This window comes from Rhinatrema bivittatum, chromosome 5 (assembly GCF_901001135.1).
Source record: "Rhinatrema bivittatum chromosome 5, aRhiBiv1.1, whole genome shotgun sequence".
Classification (NCBI taxonomy): domain Eukaryota; kingdom Metazoa; phylum Chordata; class Amphibia; order Gymnophiona; family Rhinatrematidae; genus Rhinatrema; species Rhinatrema bivittatum.
This window is the reverse complement of record NC_042619.1, coordinates 231,819,415-231,836,449: the sequence shown is the minus strand read 5'-3', so window position 1 is coordinate 231,836,449 and position 17,035 is coordinate 231,819,415. Positions and strand designations below refer to the sequence as shown.

General features: G+C 44.4%; 1 protein-coding gene and 1 long non-coding RNA gene across 12 annotated transcripts in view; one reads left to right on the top strand and one right to left on the bottom strand.

Annotated features, from left to right (window-relative positions):
* LOC115092529 overlaps positions 1 to 13,851 on the top strand; it is a 61,086-nt gene extending 47,235 nt beyond the window's left edge. The window contains exons 2-3 of the long non-coding RNA XR_003857018.1: positions 11,660 to 11,822; positions 12,831 to 13,851. This is a non-coding gene — a long non-coding RNA (uncharacterized LOC115092529). The remainder of the gene's footprint in view (positions 1 to 11,659; positions 11,823 to 12,830) is intronic.
* Positions 1 to 17,035, bottom strand: part of ERG (ETS transcription factor ERG) — a 368,978-nt gene that overhangs the window by 154,173 nt on the left and 197,770 nt on the right. The window contains exon 1 of one of the 11 annotated variants that reach the window (XM_029603435.1): positions 4,245 to 4,378. The exons of 8 other annotated variants lie outside the window; for them this stretch is intronic. In XM_029603435.1, coding sequence (XP_029459295.1) covers positions 4,245 to 4,262 — 18 coding nt within the window. In that variant the 5' untranslated portion in view covers positions 4,263 to 4,378. Of the gene's footprint in view, positions 1 to 1,817; positions 4,084 to 4,244; positions 4,379 to 17,035 lie in introns of those variants that run through there. 2 more of the 11 variants (XM_029603437.1, XM_029603438.1) reach the window with 2 other exon arrangements.

Here is a 17,035-nt window from a genome sequence, read left to right as displayed (position 1 = left end):
TATTTAGATTATTACAAAGATTGGTGGCTAGATTGGGGGTGGGGGAGGAGGAAGAGAGAGGAATTTCTGGGTGTTGAATTAAGTACAGAAATTTGTACGCTCATCTACCCAGCATGATACTGAATCAAAGAGGAAGGTAACAAAAACTGGCCTAGCTAAGAAATGATGTCCTACAAACATTCAAGCTTCTAGCGTTGGGGTCTGGGATATATCCTTAGCAGTGTAGAGCAGAAAAGCCTGGCAGACTGGAGGAGCTGCTGGGTCTTTGACTGCTGTCACCTGTTTAAGGTTACTATGAAAAATAATAACCCCCAAATTTTCAAAGTACTAAGAACAGACTCTGAAAGTCGTTTAATCTCTGCATTCTTGTTTTTGGAGTAAACCTACATCCAACGCAGGGTAAGCCCTGCACATGCACACGGCCTGCTTGAAATGTCTTTGCTCTTTAAAGAGGGGACACGTGTGAATACAAGACCCTGTTTGCATCTAACTCTTCAATGAAGTCATGATTAGGTGAAACCGCTGGCCCGTGGACCAGAGGATGGTACAAGGCATCCATTGAGGCTGGTGCAAGGGGTAGGTACACCCCCTCGGTTCAATGACATAGTTTTTGGTGCTGTTCCTGAAAGTACAGTAGTCATATGCCCTCTTTCACCTCCTAACCTTACAAAGGCTGTATTGAAGTTATCTATTATAACCATTAATTTCTTCATTTAATCCACAGCATCAATGGTACTCAGTCCCTTGTTAATTTCATTTCTCTAGCTGTTTAATTTCTAATGAATACTCCTTCAGTTGATCAGAAGCATAATTCAACTTAAGATATCTGCCTTTAGCATCTGGGCACCTGCACTCCACAGAGGGAAATCCCAGCCTGATCAGTTCAGCCTTGTATATTTCCAATGTAAAGTGATTATTCATTACACTCGTAACAGGGTAAGAGCAGAGTGAAATATGCTAAGTGCACTGAGGTCCATATTCAAACTTATCCGGCTAACTCTGGAGGTATATTCAATAGTGAAACCGCATTATTAGCTCTCTAATTCAACTCCTCCCAGTTGTGCCCCTGGAACACCCCTGATGTATCTGGCTAAATTCTAGTCTGCTAACTTATTAGCTGGCTAAAAGTTAGCTCGATATGTGCCCAAATATTCATTTAGCTGGCTTAACTTCTGAGCTAGCCAGCTAAATGCTTTTGAATAAGGACCTCAATATTTTTACATATCAATATGACATATCTATATCTATCTCTCTATATATACTGCAGATTTCCAAGTACAAAATATTTCTAAATAGCAATAACCTTGTCTGCTTCATCACAGAGAGTAAAACGGCTCTGATGGTCTTTTAGAATGTTATTTTAGCATACCGAAACCTTGATGAATATGACACAAGAATAACATTTCTTTTCACCAGACATGAGTGGTGAAAACCAGAAAAGAATCAGAAAGTCCTGAAATGTTTTCCCTGTTCTTGTTTTCATCTCCCAAATCAAACTGACTGATCTAGAAGCAGAAGGCTACTTGATACATAAAATCAAAACAAATGTGATGCACACAGAACTAAAGAATAATGTTAACTGCACTGAAGTTTACTGCATGTGAACGCTTGTGAAACATATGAAATACACAAGTACTTTAAGCAGGGGTATTTACTGAATCTTTTTCATTCATGTTTCCAAGAAACTCAGCTAAGTCAAATTAAAAAAAAAAAAAATTCTCCCATATTCTCTGCAGTAATTCACGGCACTCAGTTTATTTAGAATCTGAACGGCATATTCCTGGTTTTTCGGTGCGAGCATTTTCCTGCGTACAAACCATTCCTGTGCCTGAAGGTTGGCAGAGCCCTTCTGACCTCCCTAGGCATGCGATAGCTCCATATCTGTGCACATATATCTGGAACAATCCATAGAAACATGTCCGCGAAGGCCTCGATCATGCCACGTGGCGTTCTGTCTGAGCCCGAGGTGATGCTCCTTTCTTCTGCTCATATTTCTCCCGTATCACTGTTTTTTTAAATTTTAAACAATCAAATAAAATTGGCACCATGTTAGTCTACCTAGATATGTAGAAAGAAAAGTCTGCGCCAGGTTTTACTATGCACTGACCATGATGAAGATGAGCATGGCTTCCAAAAGCTAGCCATAAATGTACGAAATTAGTCCACTAAAATAACAGCAAAACCTACAATTTGTTGACCTTTGTTTCTCCTACAAATATTAAGAACCATCTCCCAGAAATGTTCAAGGAATTTAGATGATAATTAAAAAAAAAAAATCCACCACTTTGCTGGACCCTAACTATTGTACAGGCTGAAATTCAATAAGTAAAAATAACATATTCAAAAAAAATGTAAAGCTAGAGTTAATTATACAGCATCCTGCATACATGGAATACAGAAATCCTATTGTACATGAGGCACACTAACTTCACTAGTTGGATCACTGCAGTGTTTGCAATTCATGTTATGTGATTATGTATTATTTTAGAAACTAGAAGTTTAGGCCAGCCAAGCAAAATTAAGGTCCAGCAGGCATGATTTTACAGAAGAAGCCCACAGGAACTTGGCGCTGAAACGGCAAGGTAAATTAAAACTGAAAAACATGCAGGAGAATAAAACCCATCGGGCACTCCCGTGGAATCAGCTGCCTATAATCTGTGCACAGGGATCTCACCTTGGAATACCTAAAACCAACCGGAGACCAAGCCTAGTACATGATACACCTACTAGCCAGTTTCAGCTACCTTTGTTGGAAAGTGATTTTACTATTAATAAATATGTAAAAACTTCTAAGATGGAAGAAGGTAAACACATAGCATTCACAACTATAAACATCATTACTTAAAAAGCTGGAATCCTTATACGATCATTGTCGGCCCCTGCGCACAAAATATTAAATCTAAATGGGAGTGGAATTAAGGTTTCAATTTCCCAGCAAGAAACAAACATTCAACCCCTCCCCCTCCAGACTCCACTCTTGTAAAAAGATCTCTGCTGAACTTTCTTCTCTGACTTCCTCAATCCTGATTTTGCAAACGTTTCTCAAATTCTGTGCAGAAAGATAAGAGAGGGGAAAAAAATTCCCCAATGCAGAAAAATAATAGATCAGAAAAAAAATATTAAAAATGTGTTCCTTTTCCATTGCGCGCCCCCAATAAAAGTTTCTCAGGTGCGATATGCAAAGCCTTAAAGAATCACAACCCAGGGTGAAGAGAGATAAGAAATCTGAATGAAAGCATGTCTGAGAGTTTTGGATTAGAACATGTCATGTGTTTCTTTATTCTCTTTCCTAAAAGTTCACATTATTGAATGCACAGAACCATGCAGTCATGGCAAATCCTGATACTTTAAAAAAAACAAACAAAAAAGCAAGCTGGTTCATCATAGAAATACATTTACTACTTTGCCATTTGGTTATTATGGTTTTTGTGTTGCATATTTTGAGTTTTTAGATTAAGCGTAGATTCATTTGTTCGTTGGACCGCTGGATTAGGTAGCAAGAAATAATGTTGTTATTAAAATCTACAAAAGCATAACCCGGGTTACATCCGTTTGCCTTCTCTAAAACACTTACTTTGCACATCTGACCAGAGCTTATCGCTGTTACCGCCTTCAGAATGCACAAAAATACACTTGGCTTCAAATTGCATCTAGATTTACTGGCAGCCTTAAAAGCAAGGAAAAGCCCAGAGACATCAGCTCCTCAGAGGACCGGACCGACCAAGGCAGCGGGGGATAGAAACCCTCTCTGCTAGGTGCTGCTTCTCAGCACGCTGCCACGTTTAGGTGGTAAGCGCTTGTCCAAGAAGTTTAATGATCAGGAGAAATAGGGCTTTCGGGTTTTAATCTCTCCCGGCGAAGTCCAGGTCACGTCCAGACCCAGCGGTCTGAATCTTCTGAACATCCTCCATCCCCCGGCAAGAACCCCGAGAGCATCCCCATCACAGGGGAAATTTTCAAGGTGATCCTCAGACGGCAGCATCACGCAATGAATTAAAAACACACACAATTTTTTCTCTGTTTCGACGTTTTGGTTTTTTTTTAAACCTTGCGGATGGTAGCAGTAGGAAAAGGAAATTTACAAGGCAGCGCAGAGGAAATCTCCTTCTCTTCTATTGTGGCGACTGGGGGTGTAGCCCAAGCCAAAACTTATCTCTCTCTTGATAAAGGAAACCAAAGAGAATTTCAGTCTAAGAAGTTTTTGTTGTTTTTTTTTTGTACAGAAAAATAACAGCAGCTCTTACCTTGATGGTGCTTGCCATGGTTGGAATCACGTTTATTGACGTTAAATGATAGCTAATAATATTAATAATTATTATTGTGTCGTGCAGATCAGGGAGGTGGTTTGCATGAGTTTGTTTAGAGCGGATGAGATTGTGTTAACTCTGGGAAATGAAGTCAGCCAATGGCAGGAAGCGGTTTCTATTGGTCCTGGATACAGCAACTCGAAGAAACAGGAAATTTGGGAGCAGAGAGATAAGGGGGTACTGAAAACAATGTTGTTTTTCTTGATGATGCATGCTAGAAGGGGGCCCTTTTTTTTTTATGCCAGAGATCCACGTCTGCCTGGGCAGGTGCGATTCGATGGCCTAAATGCGTGATATTCTGCCCCCAGGGCAGGATGCAGATGTCAGGTGCTACGGGCCAAGGTCTTGATGGGCTTTGTGGCAGGCCACGTCCCCTGGAGACCTACAGATTCCATGTGCCTGAATACCATGTTACCTAATTTATTGACATTTTCTTATTTCGGTCCAATCATGGTGCTATTATTGTGACAGATGATGTAGTCATTAAGCCTAGGGAGATTATTTCTTTCCCACTGCTGGAGAGAACCGGTGTAACAGGTTTCAGTGCTAGAGGAAAATCTCAGCTTTAACCCACAGAGGGCGATGTGGAAAAGGTAGTTACCCAGATACCAATTAATTACCCGGGGAAAAACTGCTCCCCTCCGATGCACCTAAAAGTCCTTGCAGGTTCCGCAGCGTTTACATATTTACAGCTGCATTGAGAGGAAATGCTCCTCTGGATGCCGTTTAGATCAGGGGGAGGTAAATGGAGCGTGAATGTTCAATTTTCAAATGTAGCAGGGATTGGGGGTCATTCCGCTTTGAAAATGCTCTGGAAGTACGGGCGTCGAAAGCACCCGCAGGGCTCGCGGTGTCGCAGGACTATTTGTAGGTTGTGCTGCTAATGCCTCCCTCTTACGCCGGCCCGGGGCTGCTGGAAGCAGATCTGCGACATCTGGAGACTTGCCAAAAGCCCGGCTCGCCATCGTCATCCGTGCGACCCTGAACGTTGGGAAATCCGCGCACGAAACACGCGATGCAAACTCGTAAGGTGGCCCAGGCTGCTGCCGTGGATTGCCTTTGGGGTACGCGAGCCTTTTAACCCCCTCCTCGTGTCTCGCCCATACGCTCTTCGGAGAGGCGCCATCTATCGTGTACACCGCCGCGCGCGTCGATCGGTACATTTTCACAACGTTTGGGCGAGTGGAATTGGCACCGTACACCTGCAGTCGGTATTTTGCAAGAGCACAAAGTAAATGTATACATGCGGTGTCGCACATAAAGGCGAGGGGAACAAACAAGGCGGGTTCCAGTGCCGGCTTCGGAAATGCACACAAACGTCGTTACTTTGTAAAGCAGTATAAGGGCCTACGTTTTGGAACTTGTTCTTGCACCTTCATTCCTGCTAATGTACAGGAGTTTGCCCGCTCGCGTCCAGAGGCGCGTCCATTTTATAACACACGCGCGTGCATGCGTGTACGGTACAAAACGGTCTGAATGCATGCACACGTGCGCGCAGTTTTAAGTGGGCGTGCTCATATGCCGCTTCTGTGGGGATTTTAGTAGACACGTGCACCGACGCAATTACCAGTTTTCCCAGTTCGTTCCCAGTTCACCCAGGCAAGGGACAGGACTTCCAACCCCTCCCCCAGGTTCCATAGCCTCGCTTCCCCCTGTTAGCCCCGACCCTTAAAACTATGCTGACATGCCCAGATTTTTTTTTTACTTTATGACTTACGCGCCATCCATAGCAGAAGTAAAGCTGCGCAGCGGGGGACCCCCCGGCACACACTTATGTGCGGAAGTATTTACGCGCTGGTTTCATTGTGAAATCCAGGAACACCCATGCCACGCCCATGCCCTGCCCCTTTAAAAAAAAAAAAAAGTGTTGTACGCGTGGTGGAGGGGTGCGCACATAAACGGGCGCCTTTTAAAATCAGCTTGGCATGCGCCGGCCCAACTTGTGTGCACCGGGCTTTTAAAATTCATCTGTAAGACTTTTGTCTGCAGTTTTTGATAAGGACGTCTGGATTAGGTGGCAGGCGGGGGGTATCAGGTGAAGTGTGTTGAAGGGACTGGGCTAACTGGTGGAGGTCTGGGTGAACCAGTGGAGGCGTTGGGGAGTTGGTGATGGCAAGCAGGCGTACAATTTAAGTATTCTGAGAAGCGGAATGCATGTGTTCCACCTATAACTCAGGTTATCACACACACGTTTCAGATATTATTAACAGACTAACATAGTAGTGATGGTCCATCTAGTCTGCCTGGTAAGTTTCTTTTAGTATCTGGCACGCCATGCAGGTTACCCCCATGTTTCTCTTAAGGGTAGCAACTGCCGCTCCGTGCGGTTATTCCCATAAAAATTGCACTACTAGCAACATTTTTACTGGGTGATGAGTCTTCTTGAAAATTATTATGCATGTAAAACATATCTGCACATTTTTATAAAATGGGTAGCAGAAATACGCTTTTTCCTGCATTACAAATATACGTGCGTAGGCTCTCGACAGAAACGCATGGTGTTTTATAAATTGTGCGACCCTCACTACACAGTTTATAAAATACTGATAACCTTAGATGTGCAGACTTATGGACATATGCACTGAATTAGGCAGGCACACTTTTGAAAACTACCCCCTGTTATCATTATCCATTCCTTTCACAATAAAATACAAAAGGTGAACCTCAGAAACATATTTGTGCATTTTTTCCCCACTTCAGTGAGATATCCATTTTGTACCTTTAGACCTTTCTTGCAATATGTCTCTCACCACAAAATATTACCAGGAATTTCTTTGACTTTTAAAACCGATTCCCCTCTACATCTCCCTCTGATTCTCATCTCCCTTGCAGTCCCTCAATGTCTCAGTTATTTCCTCACTTTCTTTCTCTCTGTCTGTCTTTCTGTGCTTGTCTGTCTCGTTCCCTTTCTCTCTTTCTGCCTCTTCTCTCTTGCTCGATAGGCACTGCCTGTGACTCTGAGCTCAAATCCCAGACTGTTGAAATTTACTCAGCGCAGAAACCAAGCAGGATAAACCTGAGTCATAGTGGACGAGGTTTCAGGCTACGATTCTAGCTTGTTTTTACTCTGAGAAAGCACACTCTGTAGAGTTACACATTTCTAAGACTATTTCCACCTCGACTCATGTGCAGTAAGTGTTGCAATCACGATGGGAGGGAGCACTAGGGGGCACTCCCCATTGCGGGATGAGATGTGTGTGCCCTTGCGGTGAGGTAGACCTTGTCTGGGAAAGCAAAGAGTGGACCCCTGCCGACCTGCACAGCCTCAGTGAGACCAACCATGCAAGGTTTGGCCTCTGAGTAGTCCTTCGACCACTCCAAGCCCTTTCGGACCTGCCGCAGGGAGCAGCAAAGGTGGCAGGCCAGACAGAGGTCATGGGCTGAAGAGGACATCGGCACTGGAGGAAGAGACGAAGACGCCGATGTTGAAGACTCAGAGGTTGGAGGGTGAGATGAGGACTCAGGCGTTGATGGATGAGATGAGGTCTCAGGTGTTGATGGATGAGACGAGGACTCAGGCATGGCACGACAAGGCAAGGCATGGCAAGCTAAAAACAGGAAATAAAAGTCCAGAACTACCAAGCAAGTAATGTCCCTTAGGCGCCCTACACAGCCCAGCCGGGCTAATCACGGACCACACAGAAGGGCATCAAGACCCTGGGAATCCAGGAACAGGACGAAGATGGACTGGTTAGCAATATCCCTCAGGCGCCCTACACAGCCCCGCCGGGCTGGTTGCGGATCACTCTGTCTCCTGCGCGCCCTACACAGCCAGCCGGCTGGTCGTGGACCACGAGGAGAATGGGATCTGCTCAAGAAGGGGCAACATCCAGACATCAGGAATAGACAGGCATCAGGACAGGCAGACATCTGGACATCAGGAACAGACAGACATCCGGACATGAGGAACAGACGGGCATGCGCGCAATGTCCCTCAGGCGCCCTACACAGCCCAGCCAGGCTGGTCACGGACCACACAAGAAGGACATCAGGAACAGGTGGACATCAGGACGATGAGACATCAGGGCAAGAAGACAGCGGATAACCGGAAGAGCTGGAGACATCAAGACAGGGCATCCAGTGAAGAACAGGAACGAAGAGGGATCCCAAGAAGAGTTGGACCACCAGGCAGGAGCAGGAAACAGAGATCCTCAGGAGACCAGCTCTAGGAAGAACTTGCTCCTTGCGAAGGCAAGGTTGAACTGACGGAGGAGCCCTTTTGTAGGGCAAAGCAGGAACACCCAGGGAGGAGTCAGAAGAGGACCACACCTGCACTGGCCAATTAAGGCAGGCAGAGAGGCACGGCCCCACGCCTAAGGAAAGCAGGAACAGGAAGTGCAGGACCACGGACAGCGGCCCTGTAGACGATGCTGAACCAGAGGAGCCAGAGCTGGACCGTGGAGGCCGCAACATGGGAGGTGGCGTCCTGCCGCAGGAAGAAGTACTGAGGGCGGCTCCTGCCGCCGGGAGACCCCGGGGACGGCCTCTGGGCCGCATCAGAGTGGACATCGGCAGAGGCCTCCTGCCGCGTGAGGAACCCCGGCATGGCTCCTGCCATGCTGGCAAGATAGCGGCCCCAGGCCGCGGGATCCAGGGCATCCGCGGCTCCTGCCACAAGGTAAGAACCCTTCCGTGGCAACAGCCACGGGAGGAATCGCAACAGTAAGACACTACTAAAAATAAATAAATAAACATTGCGTGCTCCTATGGGTTCCACACATGGGGTGATAATGACGTTCGTTGGGCACAGTACCAAGGGACATAGACACCTTCTCTTGCGGACATCATGGGCTAAATTTATTTATTTAAAAATTCTTATATTCCGCTACTTCCTAGACTCTGTTCAGCGCAGATTAAATAAAACAATCATAAAATCAGCATTATACAAAATAATACACATGACATTTAACATAAAATCAATACACATACATAAAATCAATACATTTACATCAATACATTAAAAATAATGCTGCTTCACCCAAATGATTCTTAAAAAAAAACTCTGTTTCTAACGCCTTTCTAAACACTTTAAGATCCTGCTGGGATCTAAGGTCAGCAGGCAGCTTATTCCACTCATTTCGTGCTATTGATGAAAAAACTCGCTCTCTTGTTTTAGCCCACCTGAACTTTTTAACCGGGGGAATAACTAATAAGTTGGTACCCTCAGACCTCAGTGCACAGTTTGGAATATAGTGCTCAATATGGTCTCGCAATACACAGGGAGAGATGGTTTTCAAAAGTTTAAAAACCAGGGTTATGTGTTCTCTTCTGGAAACATCAATTATAACTCAGGCGGCTGCATTTTGTCCCAATCGGTTTCATCTGTAACAAGTTAGTGGGAGTTAGCCTGTTGCACAGGTAACAGGCAGATGCCCTGCATCAATGCCAACCAGACTGTGGTGAAATGGCACAGGGCCAGAACAGGAATAGGAATACTGCACTACCCAAAGTTTTAATCTGCCACCTTCGACCAAGGAAGCTCTTCCTTTTCCAGTTTTCCAATCCCCACAATCCCTTTGCTGGTTTCTGTGCTGAAAGGAGGTCACAGACAGGCAAAACATACTCACTAGTGGCCGAATTTTTTTAAATGGCCACGCACGCAAATATCATCACTTATGCGCATCATTTTCAAAAGGGCTCGGCCACGCGCATAAGTGACCCTGAAAAAGGGCCAGGCCAGGGGGGCATGGTCTGGGCTGGGTAGGACCAAGGCCATTAGCCGCTGTCCCGAGGAAGCGTGTGCCGGCAGTTAGCTGGCACGTGTAAACTACTTCTGCTCCACGAGAGCAGTAAATAGTAAAACAAAAACCCCATAAGTTGCTGGGACGGGTTTAAGGGGTGGAGAGGAGAAGCGAAGAGGGAGTGAGTATGGGTAGGGTAGGTAGGGAAGTTCCCTCCCAGTCCGCTCCTTAATTGGAGCGGACTGGGAGGGAACTGGGGAAGGCCCAATTGTGTCGACATAGGTAATTTACTAAATTTCCCTCCCCACACACGCTGCCCGCACATGCGCGCACAAGTTATAAAATCTGCGTGTCCATGCACACGCGCTGGGAACCGCGTGCACGTGGACAGGCGCGCACCTTTAAAATCTACCCCCAGGTGTCCACTCTCCTTTACTTTGCAAACAAACGCCTAAAAAGCTGTTGCTTTCAAATGCACTGCAAGAAAACTTAAATAATACATATATCTACTAGATAAATGAAGCTTGACCGACGTGCCGCAAATGCACAGTAGAGAGCAGCTCTACCGCGCATGCGCGGGCTAGCATGTCGGTCAGAGCTTGCCTGTAACAAAAATGGCGCTGGGAGGAGAAGTAGCGGCGACAGCGAGGAGCGGCGACGGCGAGAAGCAGTAGCGGTGCGCGAGGGAGGGAGGGAGGGAGGGACCTCCCCCAAAGATCTCTCGTTTGTGCCATCCGAAGGGGTTGTGAATTAACTGAGAGAAGGGGGAGTGACTGAGGGGAGGAGGGAGTGACTGAGGGGAAGGGAGGAGGGAGTGACTGAGGGAGGGGGGAGGGAGGAGGGAGTGACTGAGGGGAGGGGGAGGGAGGGGGAAGGTGAGAGGGAGGGAGACTAGAGGGGGAGGTGGGAGGGGGAATAGAGGGTGAGGGGAGAATGAGGGGGGAGGGGGAAGGAATGGACCGAAAACTTTTTTTTAATGTAGCCCGTTGTTACGGGCTTAACGGCTAGTAGGAATATGAAGTAAATTACTGGATAACGAAGGAAATGAAAAGTGAATTTTTTTTTGTTTCATGGTTATTTTCTTGACATGTGATAGCATTTGTGGACTCTCAAAATTGTTCACTATAGACTTTAATGGCAGAAGTTTTGCATAAAAATTCACCCAGAACTAGGATGTATCTGTGTGCAAAAATAGCTTTTATTTTTGCTTTTCTAAAAGTTAAAACAAGGAGGACAGGAGGTTTTTGAAAATGCAGAAAATATGTACCAATTTCTCTGGTCCATTCAAAAAGAGTTATCAATAAATTTGATGGCAAACGCAAATCACAGAAGCAGAATTTGCTGCAAGCATTTTTCACAAACAGCAGAAAGCCCAAAGTTTGAAGAGTTTGGGGGAAGGAGGGAACATAAAGCGGGTTTAACCGATTTTGCTTTTATGGCAAAGTTTCTTTCGAGCCTCATTAAAAACCAAGGCTGGGAACAAGCAATATTGGGAATTCAAAATTAACTCGGGATTTTTTTTTCTGGCTGTTTATGATATCTTTCGTTGACCTAACATAAGAATTCTTCAGAGATGCTGCTGCATCTGAGGTTTGGAGAGTCAGAACCAACCTGTGTAAGTTCAGGCTCATCACGATCTGTAGATAATGCTTATGTTGCTCCCATCTATAGGTAATCACAACCTGTAAAGCTGCCAGTGCTCCCCGGAACTGCATGACAGTGAATTAAGTGACAACCTCTAGTGCTCTGTCAGGCGACTCTGGTCACAGAAAGTCAGAAGGCCTTTGAGAAAGAAGAAAGCAACTAACAGCAGGACAAGGATAAGTATTTGGAGGTAAAGCTACTAGAACAGGATTTTAAAATAATTATAAATAAAAACACCCATTATTTTAAGTTTTTTATTTTTTAAAAATTTTTCGTTGCATCATTAGGTAAGGACTGCTGGGCCTGGACATTGATGATCTGCTGGCTTACGCATCCCATTTTGTAGCATTTCATTAGAACCGCAGATCCAACTGACCTCCAAGCACATTTGATCAATGAAACTTTCAAAGTTTAAAGGACAAATCGTACTTCACAGCACACAATAGTAAAAACTGTAGCATTATTGTTTGGGGGGTTTTTTTTGTCCTGGGAATTGTTTTGGGTTTTGTTTTGTTTTTTTTAGAGTACCTTTATTATGTCTATATTTCAAACATTAGTCTTGGCTATGAATCTGGTCCAAGTTTGGATCTGTTTTCATTCTACGCATCTAAATGCAAGCTATTCAACACTAGCCCCTAGAGGGCAGTAAGTATACACTGCTAGAGGGAACTCTAAGCAGCTGGACATGGTCAGCAAGCAGGTCACTCTTCAGTTTCTTTTTCATTTTTGTGGAAGTACAAAAAAAGACAACAGAAACACACACAGGCATCTTATAGAAGAGAAAAATATTCCTCCCTGTTTTAAATTTAAAAAATGTGGATTCAAAGAGTTTTAAAATAATGTTTCAATGCAACTTGCAGTAGGAGCTTGTAAATATTCTTGTCCGCTGCTAAGTGAACCTTGACTACAGACTCATTCCTTGACAATACATTTCAACACAGAACAAAACATTTTATTAGCCAGGCTGACCCTGGATTTTATAACATGTTATAAAATCGGGTGTACATTTGTGCGCGCCGGGTAGAACGCACAAATGTACCCCCCCCCCCCCCCCCCGCCCGCAATTTTAAAAATCTGCTAATGCTTTCTACGCTGAGAAACCTGGTATTGGAGTTTGTTAACTTCTGTTCTCTTATGTAAATAATCTGACCTGTCAGAATCATCATCTCTGAGTACAGACTGAATTGTTTCTCCCCAGGGTTTGGATTCCTGACAGGTGAAAAGCAAGTGTGTATGAACCGAGGGTTTTTCAGGTTGTTAATCCTGGAGGGGAAATCCAGCCACAGAGGAGCTTTGTCATCCCTGTCCAGTGTGAGTTTTCACCTTGGGCCAGGCCCATTATGCCACTTGCTTGACTACATTCCAGTAAGAACTCTGCAACCAGGGAGGGGTTTGGAACCCACTCATCAAGTCCAGGTTCGATAGCGACTAATCTCTTTGATGGAAGTTTTAAAATTATACCTTCCCCATTTGTTCTGTACTCAAATCAAAAAGACACAACAGATGGATCCCTGGGAGGGTAAGTGGCAGGGTATTTTGGTATTATCTTTGTATTATGTATGGAGGGTATGTTGATGATTTTATGTGATTATGTTTGTATATGTTGTTCACAGCCTTGGGCAGTTTATGTAACGGGGGAAATGGTAGATATATTAATGAATGAACCTCGTGCCAAAGAAAGATCCAGTGTGTGTTGTCAATGCAGTCAGACTCGGTGAGCCCAGTCTCCTTCACCCGCTTTATCACACACGGTACAACTTTGACAAAGGTTTTTAACCTTCTGTTCAAACTTATTGCAAACTGTTTGTGGTGGAGGGAAGGGGGTTGCAGATAGTGATGTACATTTCCTGGAAATTTTGAATTGAGGGAAAAAATGGGTAAAAGCAATAAAAGCAGAAACAAATGGGAGAATTTAGAAATTATGAATAATTGCACCTGAGCAGCACCACAGTGAATGGTGTATACATATTTTTATTAAAGGTACAAAGGAAGGCAATAAAAATGATAAAAGAGATGGAACAGCTCCCTTATGAAGAAAGCCTAAACATGTGCTTATGATATCTGTTAACCATATATTCAGCTGCCTTAATCTCTGTTGATTTTGAATATGACTGATGATTGTGGATATTGACAAATGTTTTCAACAATTGCTTATATATTTGAATATGGGCAATGTTTTGTTGACACTGTTCAATGTTCTCAATACTTTTCTATATGAAATTCATGTTGTGTTTTGTCATGTTTTATGTTTCTCAATTATTTTATGTATGTGTTTATTGTAAATCGCCTTGACCATTTGTGAAAGATGATTAATAAATTTTAATAAAATGAAATGAAAAACGGTAGGGCTCTTCAGCTTGGAGAAGAGACAGCTGAAACGGGACATAAAGGAGGTTTATTAAATCATGAGTGAGGTGGAACAGATAAACAGGGAATGATTATTTACCCTTGCAAATAGTATTTGGACTAGAGGACACACCCTGAAATTAACTGGTAGCAGATTTAAAACAAACTGGAAAAAGTATTATTCCACTCAACGCACAATTAAGCTGTGAAATGTGTTGTCAGAGGATGAGGTCAAGGCATCTAGCATAACTGAGTTGAAAAAGGGTTTGGGCACGTTACTGGAAAAAAAGTCCATAAACAACTATTAGTCTAGTAGACTCGAGGAAGCTCATCACTTATAAGAACATAAGAACATTAGAAATTGCCATGCTGGGTCAGACCAAGGGTCCATCAAGCCCAGCATCCTGTTTCCAACAGAGACCAAACCAGGCCACAAGAACCTGGCAAGTACCCAAACACCAAGAAGATCCCATGCTACTGATGCAATTAATAGCAGTGGCTATTCCCTAAGTCAACTTGATTAATAGCAGTTAATGGATTTCTCCTCCAAGAATTTATCCAAACCTTTTTTGAACCCTGAGAGTGATCAATAACGAATTGGATTTACTCTTTAGAATCTCCTGGATACTTCCTAATGACCTGGATTGGCTTTGGTCAGAGACAGGATGCTAGATGTCATGATAGACAGCCTTTGCTTCCCCCAGACGGACATGCAGCAATGACCTGCAGAGAAATGAACAATGCAACATCATCTACAACAGGGGGTTCTCAACCCGCTCTTCGGGATACACCTAGCCAGTCAGGTTTTCAGGTCATCCACAATGAATGTGCATGAGGTAGAACTGCATGCCTTGATGTATAGCAATCTTCTAGCACACAGCATGAGGTCAGAGGGAAAACTACTGGAGACAGTCAGTGCTAAGATGCAGCCTCGGTAGCAGGCCTGTCAATCTGAATAAAATCTAAGTGGTTATAAAATGTATGACTCTGTCTGGATTCAGCCACACAAACATGGTGTTAGAAGTCTGAGTGCCCTGGTAAATGAAGAACCAGCGCAATTCGAGAAGCACATGCCTCAGCCAGTCTGATTCCAGGCTCTGGGCCCATGGAAACGACAGATGAAATAGTCAACAATTAGATGTTTTTTCAGAGCACAGTAGGAGAATTAAGAAACTGCAACAGGACCGAACAAAAAAGATAAGCAAATAAGGATTGCGACCCTGCTAGCTGTCATGCAGAAAAGACTCAGAATGCTGCAGCAGCATCTGCACATGACTCCAGCAGAAAGAGAAGATCCCTGAAAAATTTGGGGCATGCTCCTACATTGGTAAATGCACGAACCTTGTAAAATGAAATCTTGTGCAGGAAATTCATACAATAAACTTTTACCGCAGTGCAAACAGTGTACAAGAGCACACACAACAAGGGGGACTATCCATGACAAATTCGAGCTGAATACAAGGCATGTTACCCCTCCAAATAGACAGCTGTATTCAGCCTGTGCAACATCTGCCATACCAGGTCCCCAGTAGTGCTGAAAGAGAAAATACTGAAGGCTGTAAAAAATGGAAAAGGATGGCATCATTGCCAAAGTGACAGAGCCCGCAGAACGGATTAGCAGCTTGGTTGCCATAGAGAAACCAGGAGTGCTCTGCATCCAAGCAGTTTGAATAAGGCATTGCTCAGGGCTGATTATCAGATGCCCAGGTAACTCCTGCTAGGGACGACATAAAATAAGAGTCCTGGCACTATGGGTTTTCCGTCCTAGAACCAAGTCTATGGGGTAAGATGCTGAAATGAACTGGGCTCAGATGGAATGGCGTGCAGTTCTCTGCAGGAGAGGAGAAAGAAAAACTCACAATTTTTGCCCTCCGTGAGCATCTAACCGCCCCCTAAGAGAAACTACGGGTCTCCTTTTCAGACTTTCTTCTAAGTACCTTATCTTCGTCGAACCCTCAACCCTGGGATTGCCAAAGTGAGTCTCACGCAACGGCTTTATGCTTCCAGCTTCCAAGCTTTATTTTCTCTTCTAGGGTCCAGCAGTAAAATTAGAAGTAATCACAAAACAACGATGAGTCACAGGATCTTAACTGCAGACAGGGCCGATGCTTCCATTAGAGCGCCAAAGTTTTAGGGACAGCAAAATCCTTCCAGCACAAGGCCCAGAGGGGCGCTGTGCTAGAGTTAATATCGCCAACACAGGGAGAAACTGTTCTGGAGTTGCTGTCAAATTCAGAGCCGACAAGAATTGAAACCATGATATTCAGCAGCACAGCCTCAAACACCTCCAAATGTTACAAAACAGAGCCACAAGGCTTTTGGCAGGGTCCAAGTCCAGTGACCATATGAATCCTAATCTGAATAAGCTCTGATGATTCCTAATTGATAGCAAGATAAAGTCAAAGCAAAGTACTTTAAATGTTAAATGCCTGAACTAAACAGCACCAGCATAGCTTTCTCAAATTTTGCCCACATACACTGCAATGAAGGAGGCTTGGTCCTCCCAACAGTCCCTTGTATCCACCTCTTAACTAACACAAAGCTAGCTCACATGAGGCTTTCTCCATTCATAAGAACATAAGAAGTTGCCATACTGGGTCAGATTGAGGGTCCATGAAGCACAGTATCCTGTTTCCAACAGAGGCCAATCCAGGTTGCAAGAACCTAGCAAGTATCAAAATCTTAAAAAGATCCCATGCTACTAATGCTGATAATAAGCAGTGGCTATTCACTAAAGCCAGAAATTTAAATCCCCTGCGCACATAAAATCCAGGGGTTAAGTGTGTGGCTGGGCCCTGTGAGAGAGATAATCTCCCATTTCACCGCAATGTCCAAGAACATGCCTCACAAAAAACACCATGTTCATGCGCAAGCAGCACAATGCAAACTTTCACCACAACTCCTACACCAGGAGACAATGGGAAGTCTGCTCGTTCACCAACCGGACCACCACTGCATTGCAACACCACTCATTGACAACCAAGCGCCTCACCCCATGGCAACTGCAATGGGAAGACAGCTCAGTAAATGTGATGTTCCTGGTTGGGCAGCGCTGGC